The sequence below is a fragment of the Vidua chalybeata genome, chromosome 2, assembly GCF_026979565.1.
Source record: "Vidua chalybeata isolate OUT-0048 chromosome 2, bVidCha1 merged haplotype, whole genome shotgun sequence".
NCBI classification, from domain to species: Eukaryota; Metazoa; Chordata; class Aves; order Passeriformes; family Viduidae; genus Vidua; species Vidua chalybeata.
In genome coordinates this window covers 100,851,998-100,872,499 of record NC_071531.1, presented here as the reverse complement: position 1 = coordinate 100,872,499, position 20,502 = coordinate 100,851,998, and the positions used below count along the sequence as shown (strand labels likewise).

General features: G+C 40.7%; 1 protein-coding gene across 3 annotated transcripts in view; it reads right to left on the bottom strand.

The window, feature by feature from the left end:
* Window positions 1-20,502, bottom strand: part of ENOX1 (ecto-NOX disulfide-thiol exchanger 1) — a 359,470-nt gene that overhangs the window by 20,216 nt on the left and 318,752 nt on the right. For all 3 annotated transcript variants that reach the window (XM_053936182.1, XM_053936184.1, XM_053936183.1), the window contains exons 13-14: window positions 7,856-7,963; window positions 3,146-3,202 (exon numbers count right to left, since the gene is read on the bottom strand). In XM_053936182.1, coding sequence (XP_053792157.1) covers window positions 3,146-3,202; window positions 7,856-7,963 — 165 coding nt within the window. The remainder of the gene's footprint in view (window positions 1-3,145; window positions 3,203-7,855; window positions 7,964-20,502) is intronic.

Here is a 20,502-nt window from a genome sequence, read left to right as displayed (position 1 = left end):
TTTTTTTCATGTTGGGAGTATTCAGGTCCCAAGAGTCTGGGAACATCCTTGAAGAGGATTATATCTGAAATTATGATTGTCCATTGGTCATTATTTTCACTTCAGTTAAGTCAGAGATGTGAATGAAATACCATTATATGCAGCAGTGAAAAGGAAATGAAAAGGGGATCAGAGTAGAAGCAAGGACTGATCTCTTCCAAAGCACAGAACTGATGGAAGTGAGCACTCAGTGACAGCACCTCTGGCAGGGCTGGCTGTTGAAGTCTCTGTTAACACCAGGCCAGAATCTCGGGCTTTGTGTACTGCCTAAGCCCGACATTTGGCCTTTCCTGACACAGAGCATAGCTGGGAAATGTCAACAGCCATAACAAATATTACTGCATGTACCTGGCAAATCACTCACAAAACACCCTTATGACTCTGTACAGAACCTTGTAAGGTGATTTTGCTTTCTGGAAATAACAGGTGTACTGGCAATACACTAAAATTTTGGTCTACCCCACCCCCACAGATTTGTGTGTGAACGGGCATGCAGGGAATGTGATATTGCAATTGCTCCAGCCTCTTAGTCAACTTAGTTAATTTTCCTGCAAAAACAAGAGAAAAAAAATGAAGGTCAATTTGTAGGTTGGGCACCTATAAATTACTTCAGGAGGGAAATTTTTCTTTTTCCAAAGGTGTCCAGATCCTTGTCTCCCTTTCAGGATGGTCTCACATAATAAGTATGTAGAAGACCAGGACAGGTCTAAGTATATACATTTTCATCTCTATCTGCTTTTGCCATGTTTTATTTTAAATAACATCATTTCGTAATGTAAAAGATGATGCAGATTAGTGCAATCAGGAGAAATCCTGAGTGAAGAAAGTAATCTTTAAGGTTACAGTATGGGCTTTCTTGATGTGTATGCACTGTGCCTAAAGTTTCTTCTGTCCTTTCTGGGAGCCTGATTTTCTGTAAAGTAATCTAAATATGCCACAGTGTGAAGATAAGATTGTGTGTTCAGTGTACAGGCATACGTTGCCATTTTTCCTTACCAATACCTGCTACTATTGCCTGGCATGTAAAGGTATTTAATTTGCTGAATTCAACCTGTCATCTGTAACAAATACGTCCTAATCCAATTATATGCATCAGAGTTCACTAAGAACCACATAGGAGCCACCAAGCCTTCTTCTCTTTGATCATCCCTGATTTGCACAGTGGCCAGGGGCAAAACCCATGGAGTCTACTGAGAATATATGTGGACACAACCTGCAGGGCACAACACCTGAGTGCTACATATTTTATATAAATGACAATTGTTTAAAAGGCACTTCAGCTTCCATTTTACAAAGTTCATTATCGTAGCAAATATTTTAACATCAGTTCTTTTCCTCTATTTCTCTATTTCCATTTGTACTGCTGTGCTTTTTCTGATTTCATGGTGGTATTATTGTTGAATACATGGCTGCGACTGTGACTCAATAATTGTAACTATCTGGTTTCCCTCTTTGCTATTAATCTAGGTATTGACTTCTTTTCTTAAGAGTTATGTATTGTTATGAGATCAGCAGGGGACAAGCTCATGGAAAAGAGGGGCAGAAAATAGAGTTTCTATCCTATGGAAAATTCAGGCACCTGAGAATTTGAACAATTACAAACTGGATCAAAATATTACATTTTGAAACATTTATTATTAACTAAAGATTCTAAAATATTTTGGTTTAGATATCTGGGAATGGTGCATCGAAACACTCTCTTTACACAACTGAAATGTTTCCTTTTAATGCTATTTCAACCTCTATATTATATAATCATAAAACTTTCAAGCATTTCTGTTTATCCAGTTACATATGAGCCAAAATGGTACAGCTTGAAGCTTTCAGGTCATTTCTCTTTAAAACATTTCAATACCTTAAAACATTGTTTCATCCACATTTTTGGTGAGGAAGCAAGTTCTTTTAGAGAGTTTATAAGACTTACATGTAGATATTCCTTTAGGATTTCCTTTGGGAAACCTGCAATCAGCTGTTGTACAATGACCATTTTTTACCTAGCATATGTGAGTATTTCAAGATCGTAATTGGATTAATGTATTTTTGGTTTGCAAATGGAATTTTTCAAAGGAGCAATGGGATGCTGTGCAGACAGACTGCAGCTGCAGATTTGTTGAAGCTTTCAGACAATATTGAATGTCTCCTGTCCAACTGCTGAGAGCTACGAGGCTCTATCGACTTCACTGCGGAAACGGATCACAATGAATAAGATTTAGGAAAGGATTAAAGAAACGAGGACAACATTTCCTTATCAAAAAAGCAGTTCACAAAACTTGAGCCTTCCATTCAGGTTTAAAATAAAACTGTTTTCCTGACTGAACCATTAGACAACACATGGACTAAAATAGATGTTAAAATATATTAGTATTTAAACTGTTGCTAGCTCACTTGGCCAGGAGGCAGATAGCATATTTAATTGGTTTTAATATTCGTATGTTTACGACAAAGACTGCACGGTTTGGATGACAAACACAGCAGGAAACTTTCCTTTTTTTTTTTTTCCTCTTTCCCCCTTATGGAAATTGCTGTTTTGATGACAATCATTAAGGAAATAATAGAAGCAATTTTTTTTTTGGCAGCAGGTTTTAAAAAACACAACCTTAAGAGTCCTTTAATGTTTTGGACAAAATAATGATTCAATTAATTAATTTAGTCCTCTTGTGAAAATTAACTGTTTCAAAATTATACACATATATGAACCACTTTGCTCAGAACGGAAATACGGCCAGGCTTGCCCAGCTGCAAGGTGGCAGCCACAGAGACAAATGGTGTAACTTTGTAGCTTGACTAATCCTGGACAGGACACTAAGGAAAAGCATTTCTTTTGCAGTTGTTTCCATGGTATCTTTAACACCCACATACAGCAAGTAGGACACTGGTTGTTAAAGTCTCATCCAAATAAATCCTACAAAGTAAATTGCATGGAACCCAATTTATCTACCTTGAATGAAGTTTGCTGGGATTTGAACCTGTGGCTTCAAGAAACAACTCAGTCACTTCAAACCTTACGTGCAAATCATTCCGCCATTCTATCAGCTTTAAGACATATACAGTAAATTTGAGACCATACACATACATGTATTAAATCTACATAGACAGATGTACTTACATTTGCTTGAGATTCATCATGCCCATTGATTTCTGCTAATTCCTTGGCGCTTTTTAACTGCAAAGAGTGAAAAAAAACCAAAACAGAACAAAACAAGCACATTACTTCAGTATTTCACACAGTTATCTTTGATTTATTTGAAGGAGTGTTTTATAAAGCTTCCAATGAGAAAAACAGATGGAGCATATAATTCTAATGAGTTTTTGCTCAAACCATTTTGAAACTAACATACTTAAGGCTTGATAGGTTGGCAAAAAAAGAAAAATAATAGGACTGGGTCATTATTTTTTAAATAATAAGATTAGAAAGTCGTTTCAAGGCATAAAAGGTACACAGATTTCTCTCTCAAGAATAATAAACAATTTAATTTCCCATTGTCGTTGCTATTAATTTAAACTTTACAATACTTGCAAGTTGCCTCTAGCTAAATAGTGTTTTGCCAGTGATTACTTTTGAATTATATATTTTGAGGTAAGATGCAGAAGTGCTACTATACATTGTCTTCCTGACAACGTACCTAAATAACTGACATGGCTCCTGGGTATGATGGAAAAGGAGGGGAAGTGAAGAATAGCTCTTCTATTTAACCAGTGTCAGGAAGAACTGAGGGGACACTGCAAATATATGACCTGAACAAAAGCTTTTTTCTCCCTCCTGAATTAGCATTCAGGGAAAAATCCAGGATTACATTGGGAATTGTAAAGATCACTCTCAGGAGACTGAAGGAAAGTCCTAGCTCACATCTTGAGCCACAGTGAAATATGCTGTCGCTCATCCTGTGATTGAGCAAACAGAGCAAAGAGGAGACACTGCAGCTCTCCTTAGCCTGTAAGCCATGGAGGTTTGTACACTTAAATGAAACTCATAGAATCATGTGCTCTTTAGGTTAAGTTCTGAAAAGACATGCTTTTATTGTAATTTAATTCACAATAGATATCACGTGGAGGAAGGGGATGGAGGAAGAGGAGAGGGATGGGGAACAATAAACACAACTTTCCTCTGAATTCCTGCTTTTTTGCCAAAGAAACTGGGTTTGATGCAACTGTTGATTCTACAGCTCTGGCTCTGATTGGCAACAGTTCTAAAATCCTGATGAAATGGAACACTATTATGTATTGATTAGTGTCTGACTCAGAAGTGTTGGTGGACTACAATCCTGGGGGTTTGGTTACCTCCATTATATTTTTGCTATGTGGCAGCAACAGCTGAACTGAGTGTGATTCAGCTCCCAGCTGTTCAGTTTCCAATCTGACACTTAAGGTAAGCAGGCCATGGTCTGTTTGTACCTTGTTATGCAGGGCTGTCTGTGAACTGCACCAATTCAGGAACTGCAGTTCAAGCCACTACACCAGTCTCATGCAGAGGGGAGAGGGCCTGATAAAGCAGTACAAAGGATATCTGGGGACTGCAAAACCATCAGGTCTCCTGGTTCCATTCACTGAAGCTCATCTTTCAAAAGCCTCAAGAAGTCTGCAATTTATACTGACAGCAGGGTGGTACATTTCCAATGAATGCTACATGTTTTCCCTACTCTGAAAAAATAACCATCCTGTGAAACCACTTCACTGTGAGGGTAGCTGGTAGGAATGAGCTGAGATGGCTACTGCCAGACAAGCACCAGAATTAAGTATTTATGCATTGCAGTGTGACTGGAAGAGCTGCTTCCTGATTCTGCCAATTCTTCATTATAGAAATTCACCCATCATGAGCAGTCCTGTTGGGTTCAGCTGAGTTACTCATCTGAATGGTCAGGGGAACATGCTTAGTTTTGTAAAACTGTTCTGTGTGCTGATGCAAGTGTCCTGAGTACTCAAAGAATGCAGTTCAGTGCTTAGCTTTGCCTTTCCTTTTCTAGGTTGATGAAGTGCTGTCACCCCTTGGTGACTGTGGTTCCCTAGCAAAGTGCTCTTCTGGTGACATGCCACATCCCCATCAGCCACACGTGGGTTTGATGGGAGACTGGGCTCAGCCTGCAGCCCACTTTGGTCTTGCAGGCTTTTGCCCTGCCAAGGTTTCCCTCCATTATCGCCCTGGCTCTACTCCATCAGTTGATACAATGCAGAGAGGATGCTTGAGCCTCTCCATCTCTTTTATTGCACACCATGCTCTGAAAAGGATGAAAAGGATGCCAAAGTTTAGGCAAGAAGGTGCTTACATCCATGCCAAGACTAGGACCTCTGCAGTGGAGATAATGGTGGAAAATTTAAGGGTAGAAACTGTACAGCTGCATTCCCACAAGTTAAAGGGGTGAAGTCCCTTTTTGTACAATATTTTTTTTCTAAATTATTATTTAAATTATAGTCTTCTCTCACATATTAAATAGAGAAATGCTGGAATAGGAAGCTCAGAAAAATGTACAATATTGGAAAAACAGGACTTGCCTTGCCCCCTACTCTGACACCAGGGTAAGTCAGGGGCAAGTGTGATGTTAGCAGTGCAGAGTGTGCTGAGGCAACACACAGAGCTAGTGCCAGCAACAACCAGGGGCCTGCCTGGAAGGAGAAGGGATGAGGAATCAGAAGTATCTGATAAATCTAATGCTGTGGTGAGGTAGGCCTGATTCAAACCAGCGGGTGTGAATGTCTCAGACAACCAGAGCTGATGGCCATGTGCCAGATGTGATTCAGAAGCATTTTGACGACAGCAATGCAATATGGTGCACCGGCAAGCGGGACTTCTCCCAGCAGGACATCCCAGCCTGGATGTGGCTGGGAGCATGGAGCAGCCATGCTCGGATGGAGCTGCACCTCCCCTGCAAACACGCCCTGAGTGAGGCAGGGCAGGATCCCTCTGCCAGCTTGGGATGAAAAGGCAGCTTTTAGCAAACTTATCACAAAACCAAACCATAAAGTCAAGGCAGGAGTCCTGTGCTATTTATTTTTGAAAGAAATGCTCTATTTACTTGGCTTGGTTGGATGATTTTCAATACCCATTGTGGATAAAACACACAGATAAGCTTGGTGCTTGTAAAGGAAAGCTGTGAGTCTTGGCAAGTGGGGGTCATTACTGCTAGGGCTTCTGCTGTTCTGGAAACTTTTGGAACTTGTTCAGGGTTCTTGGAGGAGCACACTGGCTGCCTAGCACTCTTCAGGAATTCTGGCTACTTACAGTCTTGGCCTCAGGCACATTTAAAGCTAATTCTCAAGAGAAATGCAGATCTAGCCTGCCTTTCTTCCAGCTACTGTTTCGCCTGTCTGCCTAGCATGAGTGCACATTTGATTCACAATTAGCAACAGTCTGCAGAGATTCAGAAGTCTGCCCTGGTGGTCCCTACTGGGCCTCACATTGCAAGATCTTCCTATATGTTTCTGCAGCATATAATTATTATGAAGATATAAAATAACTTGGTGCAATTTCTGCTTTTCTTTTTTTTTTAAAGCACCTTATAATGCTATACATTAAAGGTCATGTGAAAATGGAAATGAGATGCAATTAACTCAAGAGACCTGGTGGAATCTGTGTTTATAAAGATTCTGTCACTACCAAATCCATTCTTCCTCATAGCATTTTCTGTATTACAGTCTTGCCTCAGCTTTCATTTAGGTTATCTCTGTGACCCTAAGTGCTAAGAACATAAAAGCTTCCAGAATCTAAATTACTAGTTTGTAGAATATATTTGTCATCAGATATGTTCAAAGATATATGTTAAATGTGCAACAATGCCCCAGCTTTCATAATGAACATAAAAGAAATCAGAAATAAACATAATTTACTTTTCCTAATGTGTACATTAAATGTATACATCTGTCTGCAGACATATTCAGACATACATGATGAAAAATCTTGAATATTAGAATCATCATTTTGAATCTCTGTCACCTAAGCAATTCAGATCCCCCAGACCTTAAGCTGCAAGTATTTAATCAAGGCATCAAATATTTTAGCTAAAAGTTTATATTGAAAGGGTTAAAATAAGGTCTCAAAGCAGAGACTTTGCCTGTGCAGCACAGGTGGGGATTTTCAATTTCAGTGTGTCCAAGCCACATGGTCTATACAGAAAACAGATATTTGTGCACACTGTGCTTGCACACATTGCACTGTTTCTTCTCTAGATTTACAGATTTAGGGCCAGGCTTGCTTTTTGCTGTGTAGCTATCCATCTTACCATCCTTATAAAACAATACTGTCAAATATACTTCTCTTTGTCATAGTACACCTCAGTATCAATGAAGGTGGGATAATCAGATTTACAAAGATTTGATTCTCACTCCTTAAATAAGTGCATTGAAAACCCCTTTTTAATGCCATTATGATAATGCCACTGTAAGTTTTTTATATACTCATACTTGTGTGAATTACATAGGAGATGCCAATTTTTTTTTTTTTTTCATTACTATTCTTAAAAGGAAAAGCTGTTTTGGCTCAGCTATATTTAACTCCCCCAACATTTTTTTTTTAATTCAGAGCAAAAACACTTATCACTGATATCTATGTAGAATACATAAGAGGAAATACTGCCCAAAACATAAAATCCAATACTGGATATTATAAAGTAAAGGTCTCTTTTCACTTTGTTTTCTCAAACTCTGTTAGCCTAATCAGAGCAGACAGACGGGACACAAAAGGTTAGGTCTTGCTCACAACATATTATGTGGTCAGACTCCTACAGATTTTGAAGGTGAAGCCATGAGACTTTCAGAGCTAATGGTTCCACCTTCCTTCCCCTTAGTGTGCCTAAGCCAGCATTTTTCTCCTGCCAAAATCACTCACCTGTTCCTGGAGGACTTTAAGCATTGCTTGTGTATGAGTTTGCTCTTCCTTTGCTTGCTCCAGTTCAGATTTTTTGTTATTTAATTCTTCCTGTATGCTCAGCAATTGCTGCACAAACAAAAGAAGTTTCTGGTTAGCCTCGTCTAGATCCAAAGCAGTTTAAAATCCCAAGTTTGACAAATCCTCATTTCAAACAATGTTTTGCAGTCTGCTCCTACATTTATTATTGTTGCATAATCTGCTGTGTCTAAATGGACCAGAGGTAAATTGTTTTCATCTGCATCTCCTTCTGTGGCAGTGCACCACAAGTAATGCATCTGTTAATGTGCATTAAGCTATTTGTTACATTAAAGCAGAAACTCCTGGTACAGTATGTCACCCACAGAGTGACTGTCACATTCGTCTGAACCATATACTTATAGAAGTATATGTGGTGGTTTTAATAGGACTGGGGTAAACACTGTGGTACATAAATAATTTAAAAGCACAGCCCTTTAATATAATTAGTCATTGGCCCACAGCCATTTTCATTCATTCTATGCAAAGCAATATTCTGGAAAGCTTTCAGACTGACTTGCCAAGAAGACAAAAGCTTTCCCCTTTTTTTTTTTTTTTTTTTTTTTTTTTTTTTTTTTTTTGTCTTGTGCTGCAGTATTTTATTAGATCAGGAAGACTGATGCCCTACAATCAATATATCAGCCAGGAAGACTGCTGATCTACTGTCAAAACAAAAAGCTATGACCAAAATCTATTTTATGAAGAGAATTCTGGGATGAAGGAACATATTTGAAAGCCCACATCCCCTCGTCTTGGCTAGCTTTAGATTCTTGGCTAGCATAGATTTATTGTGACTGTCAAGAGCAGGTCAGTAGATTTAATTAATTCTGAAATACTTATATGTTTTTGCATTGATTTGAAGAATGTTAGACAGTGATGAAGAGCAAGAGCAAACAAACAGGTCAAGAAAACAGTTCATGCATTTTCTCTTAGTGAATAAGAAAGGAAACTATGATTTTCTGGGGCAACATATTGCTTGTTAGCACACTCCATTTAAAGGACTAATTGAACTACTAATTGCTTTACTAACATGCATTACTGATTTAACCATGTACCTACATCTAAAGCTTAGTTTATGGTTGTGCTTAGGGCTGGTGGCTGACTCAGACTGATGATGCAGGTGTTCAGCCTCTTGGTAAGTTACAGACAGCAAACCTAGAAAAAGTCTTGGCCTTGTTCCACTGCACTGGAAGTCCCAGGCATCAAAGGACATGGTGTCAGCATTGTTTTCAGAATGACTTGGAAACAGATGACATTTCAGGGACTGGTGGAGTTATTGGTAGTGTGTTTCTGTTGTAAGTGAACATCAGTATGATGGATTAATTCAGCCACTGAAGTAAAAATACACGTGGGTATATGTCTGATTATATCTCACACACTCTACAGTCCAGTGGAGTTGGTTAGCTTTTTGATGGATCATGCCGCCTGGACTGTTCCCTGGGAGCCTTCAAGAGACATTCTGGTATGTTTTCACTCTACCACAGCACATGATCATTTTGAATCTCTAGATTTTTCCATTAAATAAATATGTGTCTTCCACTGAGGCTCATACCCAACCAACTTTTGTGTGGGAAACTCTGCTTTGGCATTTCTCAAACAGGGACGTGTTCACCTTGCCAGTTGGATACTACTTCCCACATTTTCAGAAGATACACTGGATTTGTGGACATTGCCATAGGTTACACACTATGCAGGTTCCCATGCAGAAGGGTCCATCTAGTCACCCCATGTAAACTCATGTTACAACATACCTTTAAGGTTCACCTAGGATAGGTCTAGCTGATGTCTGCAATTTAGACAGAATGGACTCCAGTCCTCAGAAGAGAAGCAGAGAACACAAGACACCAGAAAGATGCCATAAACCCTCTCAATGGTCACTACCTGAAGCACCTGAGGTATGATAAGCAGACTGTCACCTACCTAATAGCAGCTGGTGAGATGTCCTCTCTTTGCAGCTGCAACCTGTTTGACCTCACACACCTGAATATAATGAGAAAGGAGTCTTTGCACCCCATTTCAGAGTCTTCTCTGAGCAGGTATGTCTCACCAGTGTGGCCAGACTCCACCTTCATCCTGGTTGGGAGAATTTTACTCCAGCTCTGGGAAAAACCCTACAGGCCATCCTTTTGAACAACATAAAATCACATCTGGAAGATCCCAAGTGAGTTTTCATTTCATCTTGCCCCTGAATAATCTTTCACTAGTGAATGACTGTTACAAAGAGGAAACCAAGATTGACTCTTGGGTTGAACTTGTTTACACAACTGAACTTAAACCTCCTTCTCTATCCCACCCACCCCCTGCCCATGGTTCTTCCATGGCCTCATTTCACTTATTGTGGATCAGCTCACAAACTTCCACTGTTTTGTTTTCACATCTCCCACTGTGATCTCCCACTGTGATTTAGTCTAATTATATATCTCTTCTTTTGACCCTGACTTTTCCTGTTTTGTGTTTAAGGCAATTTTTCCAAAACTGAGCATGGGAGGAATTTGTGTGGAAGACACTGAGAGCATGAGAGAGGGAGATGTGATGCTCTGCATCTTTGTACTTGGCTCTTGACCAGTGAGGAACAGGATTCCCAGGAAAATATCCAACATTCTCAGTTTCCCTGGGGTAACAGACTGTGCATTCTTATTGGAGTATAAGCTACGAAGTGCTTGATATGAGATAAAACCTTCTAGCAGTCTTAGTGGTTAAACTGTCAACTATTGAAGGTCTACTGTGTGTGCATAGGCTCCAAAGACAGTAAATGTGTCCTATTTTCACAGGGGTGGAAAGTAGAGTATCTGTAACTAAGTTATCCTATTCCCAGTCACACATAGGGTTTTTCATTCACAGGACTGGGACCTTCCCATTCAACCTCCAGAGATGTCAAAATTATTTAAAATTTGGAGTCATCCCTTGGGTGTTTAAGTTCCTTTTTCTCTCCCTCATATTTACCTCTAAAAGCTGCAGAACCTGCTAATTTTGCACAGGTCGGGTTTGCATATTTCTTTTTCCAGAGTGGTTCATGCTGCAACCAAGAAGTTGTTACAAGGAGTTATACCTGCCAAACAGCATATTTTCCTCCTTTAGTCTTATTTTGGAAAATAAAGAAATAAATGTGACTGAAAAAATATCAGCCTAAGACAGATGAACAGCCTGAAAAATTTCAGCACAAACATGTGATGTTTGGCAAAGTTAGAAGCAAATGGGAAAAGGATCTTACACTGGCAGAAATGAGACAAGTTTCATAACAGGGACTGCTATCATGCCTGCTTATAAACAGACAGGTTTTCCATAAAGATTATAATGAATGATGCCAAGATGCAAGTATGAATTATTCAGAATTACTTTGTTTTTCATACATAAATGTACTTATTAAAAATTGATCCTATAGATATTTCTGTTGCCCTTCAAATTTCTTGCAACTATATACCACAATCAATCAAAACAAAAAAATATCCTTGGTTTCAATAATTATGGTGTCTGATACTGTTCCATGTACTTTGCCATCTCACACAGCCTTTCTACCAGAGTTTCCCTGTGTAGGAAACTGACCTAGTACACGGATAGTCACCACAGATATACAAGTGTCTGTGCTTTCCATCTCTGGCCATTCCCTTTAAGCCCTGATGTTCCCAGCTTTGTGACACAGCATTCAGACAGAAGTTCCCCAGTTTTATCAGGCAAAGAACTGATTTCATGGCTATACAGCCAGGAAATATCTGACTAATATTTCTGTTTTATTCCATGTCACCAGTGTGCAATTCTTTGGGTCTGTGAGGGTGCCCTGCATGTTATGGAAGTGTCTTTTCCCTGAACCAAAATGCAAGTGTCAGGAAGCAGGAAAGCACATCACAGAGCTCATCACAGCTCTGATAATCCTGAAGAGAGGCACCTGCAGAGCTCCACCAGTAGCAGCCTGGAAGCTCAGCTGGTCTACATGCAACCAAAAGCATTTGTCTCCACAGCTGCCAGCTTGACCCTAGGAGATGGAGCTGTGTAGTAGGACCAGATCAGACTGGCAGATATCACTAATATCCTCTTACTGGTATTTCCAGAGAGGAGATGGGAAAGCCAGAAAGAATTAACCTCCTGGTTGCCTGTCCAGAGATCAATCAATGCATTTTAGACCCCCCCAAAAAACACAAGACATTGCTTCCAGTGGCAATTCTGGAACTGGTCTGCATAGAAATGGTAGATATCACTATTCCTTCTTTCATAAGGACCAAATCCTCCCTGTACATAATAAGCAGGTAGCTAATTTCATTATGTGGGGCGAATGAGAGTGTGTGTTTTACTTTGATTTTTTTCCCCACATTCCCACTCCAATGCTGAATCCCTGCCAGAGATATTTCAGTACCACCCATATTGCATAGATCTCAAAAGTGCAGACAGAAAATTACCATCTTAAACCAATCTTCACAGCTTCTGAAACATTAAATATAGATGGCATTATTGAAGCCAGCTAAATTACTCAGGCTGTGTACAATGCAGTGCCAGTGTGGCCAAGAATGCTAACAACTGAGCAGCACACAGTGCCTTGGAATATATGAGAAGTCCTAAAGGGAAAGTAATGGATTGCTGTTGTGTAGCACTGTGCAGCTGTGAAATACTCCTTCTCTTTCCTTTCCTCCTCCTTGCCCACAGTTCTTCATTGCTCTCCAAAAGGCAGTGTGGATTTGAATAAAAAATATGGACATACCTAGAAGTGTGGTCGCATCCCAAGCCTAGATGGACAAACAAAGATCCTATAAGGAAAGCCTGATTTCCAGCATGAAACCAACAAGTTTGCATGCAAAGAAAAGGGAGGCAGATCAGAAGCGATCACAGGGCCTGAGGCTGTACTTAGGATGCTGTAAGGCTGACAGAATAATGAAAAAGGAAAACCAACATTTGCCACAAGTTTAGCAGTTATACTGCTGAATGGTCCTGCCCCTGCTATTTTGTTTATGATTTTCTCTACAGCTGCTTGAAATGAAGTATGAAAAAGTTACAAAGATCTTAAAGAAAGGGCAGTAAGGAGGAGCAGACAAAAGAACACCTCTGGGGTGTGAGTGCTGACGTTGATCACAGATTGTGCAGGCAGTTTCAGCAAACCCAGCCTGTTCAGACATAGGAAGGAGGCACAGACTCCCATTTATGGAGTAGCTGCAGAATGCCCAGAAATTATCTCTGTTAAAGCTCTCTGAAATTAGTGTATCAGTTAAACAGGGATGCTCTTCCACAGCTTAACTGAGCCAACTCAGTTGAATGGTCATCTTCAACACCCAGTGAACTCAGGCAAACTGGATTGTCCTGCCCATATAATGCGTAGGAGAAACATATTTGTATTACTCTCCACTTATTATCTATAGGAAATATAAAAGAGAAAGAAAAGAACAAGAAAAATAGATTCATTAGGTGCCTAAAAAGAAGGTGGAACTTATGTGTCTCAGATAGGCAGGCTGTATCCCAATCAATGCTATTTTTTGCAGTCCAAAAGAAACCAAGGCATACATGTAAAACAGTAACCCTGGGAAGCAGAACTCACTTGTGCAAAAGTGAAATACTTTCCCCGAAACTACACAAGAATCAGAGTCTGAAAAGTACGAAACCACAGGCATTCAAACAACTGCAGAGTTCACCTAAAAATTAAAGCAGCCACTTATGATAGCAATTTCTGACGTTTTATTATAGTTTTTCTTTTTTTCCCAAGTAACACCTTGTTCCATCTTTTCTAACTTAATCTTATATAAAGAAAAAGAAATGAAGAGTTTGCCAAATGTAAAATGACATAAATTGCAAGGAAATGAATGTTTTGAAATTCTTAGAAGCTGTTCACAAATACAGAGGGGAAGGATGGTAAATGTTTCCTTTCATAATCTTCCTTAGGTAGGAGGAAAAGAAAAAATGAATTAAAATGAAATCAACCATTTGCAAAATAAAAATACAAATCCCTATCCCAGTACTCCTATGGACTGTCTAGAAGAGTGTCTTTCTCTTTTTGCAAGACAGACAAGATTTCATATCACAAATGGCCAGCACATGGCAGGCTTGAATAATGAGAAAGTGACTTCCCAGCTGAGCAAATATGCATTAGTAACAAGACGCTGATGAGGCCTGACAAATCACCAAGGAAACGGGAGAATGTGAAAGACAAGTCAAAGAAGCTTTAGAGATGAGCCCTCAAGGAAGTTAGCCATGTTGCAGCAAGGCATTATTAAAATAAAGACTATGGCTGTGGGTTTGGGTTTTTTAAGGGATTAAAAAGAAACACAGTGTAATAGTGCAATGTTTCTCATCCCTGCCAGCTCTCAGCGACCAGCTGTGTCCCTGGCTGTATGGATGACATTATTTGATGGGCATTCACCTGCACAGTGAGTTTTCCTGGCTCTCTGGCCAGAGGCAAAGACCATGCTGAACATGTTTACTCTGCAGGTTAACCACCTCAGAGGGGGCAGAGGAGCTGGACACATACCTGGTGGGGGAATGCGTGTGGTGGCACTAAAGAACAAATCTGTCCAGCTGCTTCCTTAGGGATGAATTTGCCATGCTTCCCTTCCCCTGCTATTAGACAGACTCCAGAGGTCCTACAGCTCTACAGTGCTCAGAGTAGTTGCCTGCAGGCATATATTCTAAGAAATAAACCAAAATAGAAAACAGACACATGGACACAGACACACTGAAACTACCTAGAGGGAGGTTACAGAGCAGGTGGAGTCAGGCTTTTCTTGAGTAAGGGTTAAGGACAAATAGACATCAAGAAACATTTTTATTACACAGCAGGAAAATATTCCACAGTGAAGGTGGCCAAGCTCTTGAGCAAAGGCTTAAAGAAGCTGAACTGTACTGAGACCATAGCTGGGCAAGGTCCTGAACAAAACTGAGATGACTCCAGAGATGCCCCTGTTTTGAGAAGAGGTGTACCTGACCTTCAGATATACCTTCTGATTTCAGTTTTTATAGGATTCTAGAGAATAGCTGATAGATAGGAGAGAATTAGCTCTCAATTTCTTTTTTTTTCTGTGAGACTTAGCCATTCAGCCACACCAGCTACAAGAGGCATTGTTAAGGGCTGGGCAGCAGAGGAAAGGAGAACATGGGTGATGCAATGAACAGTTTAAGAGACAGTCTACAGCTTTCCCTGCCAAGTAATTTTCAAGCATACATCTTACTCATCAGGACAGACAAGTTGTCTTCAGTCAGCTATGGACTTTTGCAGCAAATGAAGAAAAGACCAAGTCCTTGGGAATCTTATAGAATGAATCCTTCGTCTCAGAATTTAAATATACTAATAAGACAGCTCTATAGCATCAGGGATCCCTCTCTGGGATCTGGGTTTCACAGCAAATTATGCAGGGTCCTTTATTTTGGTGGTGGCCTGTGAAGGGGAGAAGCCTGACAAAAGTCCACTGTACCTCATCAATAAAGCTCCCTCCTTTCTTTGCTAAATGAGGTGATTGGGATATCACATAGCCTTTGACTTTACTGACAGCAGGTGAGTAGATCCTGATCCTGATCAAAGAAAGTGGGCTGATCCCAAATGAGCATATGTTCCCCCTGCCCTCATATCTGTCCTACAAGGCAAGAAGTTGTCACCTTGCATGATGCACAAAGGAAGACATGATCATCTAGTCATAACAACATCATCTTCTCCAGCCTTTCACCTGTACTGTCCGTTGTGGATAACTCCTCACCACTTAATGGTATTTGAGCAGTGTGATCCCATCTCTTCTTTCATGGGACTGAAAATGAGCATGATAGAGCATGCCTTTTCTCAACAAACCAAAACAGATATTTTAAATTTTGATTTCCTATTCAAGAAAAAATATTTATTTTGATGGGGAATAAAAATTTAATTAGAAGAACAATATTATGCAAGAGAATCAATTTACCCAGTGTAATTTCCACTGAAACACAATTCCTAGTAATGGAAACAGAGTTCTTAGCACTGATAGCATCAAACACAATTGGAAATTCTAATCAGCAAGCCAATGCTAGTATTTAGGATCTTTTTAAAAATTCATGTAAGATCACTGGACTGTAAAACTTATAAGATTTGTCCTTTACCACCACTAGACTACACAACCATGCTAATGAGGACATTAGTTGATTTATTTCATATTGTAAATAAAATGTGTGCAAACAATTATTTCTCTATGAAGGGTTTATTTTTGCTGCCAATCTTAGTCTAGCTTTACCGGCACTAGCAGGAAAAGATGCTACTCTCCTCCATCTTACCACCAGAACAGCTGTTGAGGCTATGGTGCCTAAAGTATCTGTGGGCCCTTATTTACATTCCCCTAATATTATTGAAGTGGTGGTTGCAGAAGTGGGAAATCAAACACTACTCTCAATAAAGAAAGGTTGTTAAACAGAGAAGAGAAGCCATTTGGCTTGTCTGAGATCTGGTAAATAAATAGCACTTAATTGCCAGCTGCTTCTTTTTTTTTTTTTTTTAATATAATCAAAAGAGTGTTTTCTGGAAGTTTAAGCATGGATTGGACTGTACAGAGCCCTGAAAAGCACAAGTGAACTAAGACAACACTTATGGGAACATTTCTTTCTCTCCTGGGAGATCATATATTTCTTAACCAGTTTTCAAACATCAGCCACTGGGTGAGAGAAGGAACAGGCATGGAAGTGAACATCTGGATGTTGGGTCCAGTCCCTCCCACTTAACTTGTATCCATTCCCTTTAAGGTCATCAGCACTGCCATAACTCCAGTGCCACTTTTACAGGGAAAAAAAAAAAATCTAACTGGAATTCAGACTGTAAGAGTAGCAATTAAAAACATTTCCAACATAATTACTCTGGTCTGTTTATTTACCAGGTAAAGTGCAAATAAAAGGGTTTTTTAAAAATCTCATATTTATTCTTCTTTAATGCTGCTTTGGAGAAGAATCAGTTTATAGTTGTGCATAAGTACATTGGTTGGGTTGTACGCTGAATGGATGTTTGGTGAGTAAGAGGTAGGTGGAACAAAAAAAGGCTACAAATCTCCTCTGCACTTAGGCTATATTAATAAATATAGCCATAACATGCTCCATCTATTCAACAATGATCTTAATTTCAGTACTAAACTGCTACTAGAACCTGCATATTTAAAGGTATATCATTGTTATAATGGCCATGGAACTTACACAGCACCAGATTCAGCAATTTTCAGCCACCAGCATCTGTGTCCGTGGCTTCTGACATTTCAGAACATTTGTATGTGACAGAAAGGAATGGCTGTGACAGTTAACAACATGTGTGAATAATCTGAGACCTACAGACCTCAATGCCAGCTGAGGCTTATTGGAACTTAATAGGTGGTGGATTGGTTAAAAGATTGATGAGGAAAAAAAGCCTCATGATGCCCTGCCCTACTGTCTGTTGCAACCTCCTGCACCTCTTTTTGTCCCTGCTCCCACTGAAAGAGTGTGGACCATGGGAATATTCAGTTCTAGTACTTGTATGAGAAAAAGCTATAAAAAAAAGGGAAGGAAAAACCTGAGAAGTGCCATCTTTATTTGTAGAAAAAACTGCAAGCTCCATCTGAAAATGGATTGGCTCTGCTCTAATGGCTGGGGATGGTAGAAATCCAATTAATTTCAAAGGCAGCACAGTGAGGTCAACACTAGTTAACTATGGATTTTCTACTCAGAAGAGTTACTATATTTCACAGGTACATGGTCTTGCTGAAAAAGCTGATAGATGCCTCTTGTGACACCTCAATTAGATAAAAGGGTTGTAATCTGTCTCCCAGTGATGGTACTGTGGAAAATGTGTGCTCCCCACAGTCTGCATCACCAAAGATGTACCCTGACCACCCTCCTTTGAGGGAGCAATGAGTGTAAAAAGGGAGCTGCAATGCACTCCAACAGCAACTTCTACCCTCCCAACCACAAAAGTGAGACAGACAAAACAGTCCTACCCTGCATGAACACTGAAATCTTGAAATTAGGTGTAGGGCTGAATATTAGGAAAAATTTCTCCAGCAAAAGGGTTGTCAGGCTTTGAACACGCTGTCCAGGGAAGTGGTGGAGTCACCATCCCTGGAGGTATGTAAAAGATGCGTAGATGATATGCTTAGGGACATGGGCTTAGTGGTGGATCGGGCAATACTGGGTTAATTGTTGGATTTGATGATCTTAAAGGTCCTTTATCACCTAAATGATTCTGTGATTTTATGATTGCTAGTCATCTGGCATTTATCAGAGCTCTTTAAAACGGTGTATCAGTCTCAGATGCACGTGCTATTTATTTTACATGTTAAATCGTTAGTAAACTGCAAAAGAAAGTCCTCAGTAGGTAGGAAATGTCAGGAGCAATGTGGCCTTTGCAGAAAGACCTTGAGCTGCATATTGAAAAGCAAGGACAGGAAGGTATTGAACAGGTGATGATTAACTGTGTACTCTCTGCCTGCGGCACCAAATGGGGAAGGGTCTCTGAGGTATACAAAGCAAAATGCACAGGCAGAGGTTCTGGCAGCTCCTGACTTCTGAGTGTTCAGGCTCATAATCTGCATTGCAATTCACATTAAATTGGTATTATCCGGGGAGAAAAAGAAGAGAAGACAAAAGTGGACTCTTATCACACTGCATCAGAGTGACACCTGTGTGGGTCATCAGCAGGGCCAGATTATGTTCAGTCTCCTGCTGAGACATGCTGAGCTGAGTTGGTGGCACTCACAGCAGGGTGTCAGCCTTTATGCCAGCCCTGCACCCACCACACATGACTGTTCCCTTTGTTCTGGCTTTCCAGCTTGAGCACTAATTTTAAGAGAGGCACAGCGGCGCATCCCCTGCTGCTGCAATAACCCTGTGGCTCGGCTTTAATGCACCCCTGCCAGCGAAGGGGAGCCTGTGCTGTCACTGTGTGTTAGGAGTATGATCCCAAGCCCAACCAGTGATTCAGACCCCTTAGGGGATGGGGGCAATGAGGTGCGTCTTAAATATTTGTCTCAGACACACCCCAGCATGTGCAATAGCAGAACTGCAGGCAATTGTATACATTTCCTGGACGTAACATAGATGGGAGGACGGTTTAAATGGGGATTTGTGGATGACACCATTGCCTGCAGGAGCTAAATTCAGCCCATCATGCTTGGGGAGTTATGAGAGGAAAGAACATTGTACTACATTTACATGATGCAGTGAAGCACCATGCAAAATTACCAGCCTATTGGCAAATGTATCAGTTCAGGAATCAGCACAGCTACACAAGTGTTGCATCCTGGATTTGGGTTCAGATTAGGGGTTCTGATCTGTGTTAGCTAGCCGAGCTCTGTGTACCCCCGTGCACCCCCCATGTTTCCCCCACTGCGGTGGTCGGCTCCCGGTCTCTTACTATTGGAGCTAGCCCACGCCAGTCCTGTAACCACTCCCCTGCCCACTCCTGAGAATTCAGTGTCTGTCACTCCGTTCCTGCGACCCCATTCGCCCCGGAGCCCTGTGTCTGCCCCTGCCGTGTTCCCGTTGGTCGCTGTGGTCGATGTCATCGCCACGGCACCTGCCCTCATTGGGTGGGAGGGCCCTTGCCCTCCCTGTCCCATCTCCATATCATCCCACACCGCCCCGGCCCCATCGCCATTTTCCCCACACGGGCGCTGGAAGCACGGGTCGTGACCTCTCACCGCAGCTCTCCATGGCCATTAAAACCTTCCCGCTTCCCTCGTGGGTGATTTGGACATTCCTTCGCTCTCTACTGACGTCCCTCACCCGGGCGACAGAACCCGGCAAGCCCTGAACGGCGCGCCACGGCAGCGGTACGTGGGAGCAAGCGGTGAACCCGAGCTCCGGAGGAAGGCGGTGCCGAAAGGCGCCGGAGCTGCCCGGAGCCGGGAGAAACAACGGAGCCGCACACAAGCATGGCCCCATACCTTGGCCAGTTAAGCCTAACAAAAAAGGTAGAGCTAACTTGTTAAATTAGAGTCATGCTAAAGGACATGTGCTCTGTAGACTCAGGACTGACTTGAGGCTTAAAACATTGCACTGATTGCTGTGCTGTGGAAGTGGTTCATGAACAATCCTGGATGGCCAGTAAAAATCTAAATTTTATTTGAATGCATGCTAATGAGTGTCATCTCCTATGTGGAAAACTGACATTTTTTTCAAAGGCTTGCTAACACTATCAGTTTCAGGCAGATTGTATAAAGGATCTGGAAATGACATCATTAATTCAATAGAGACTCGTTGTCAAATTATGAGCCTTTGTTTCAAAGCATAAAGGTGGCAAGTGCATTTCTTCAAGAATTATATTTGATGGACAATATGCAATAAAAGTGTATTTTACACGCTTTGTTCTTGGAATGGCTGAAAGATTTTGTTGAGGATTTTTTTCAAAAGAATTCTGCTTGCTATTCCACATATAATATGCTAAAACTAAATGGTTAAAATTTGGAGAAATTATATACCGACTGAAAATTGAGGCTTATAATTTCAACCATTAAGCAACACTACTAGGTGATATTTTCTGCACTATCTATAGTCATGTATCTGATGAAACATTTCAGACAGAGAGGCAAGATTTAAAAAATTCTTACAGCTGTGCTGTGAAGTGTTGCAAAAATAGTTACAACTAAAACATCCTTTCTTGTGATCACAGACTTTTTTTAGAGCATACCAAACACTGCTGG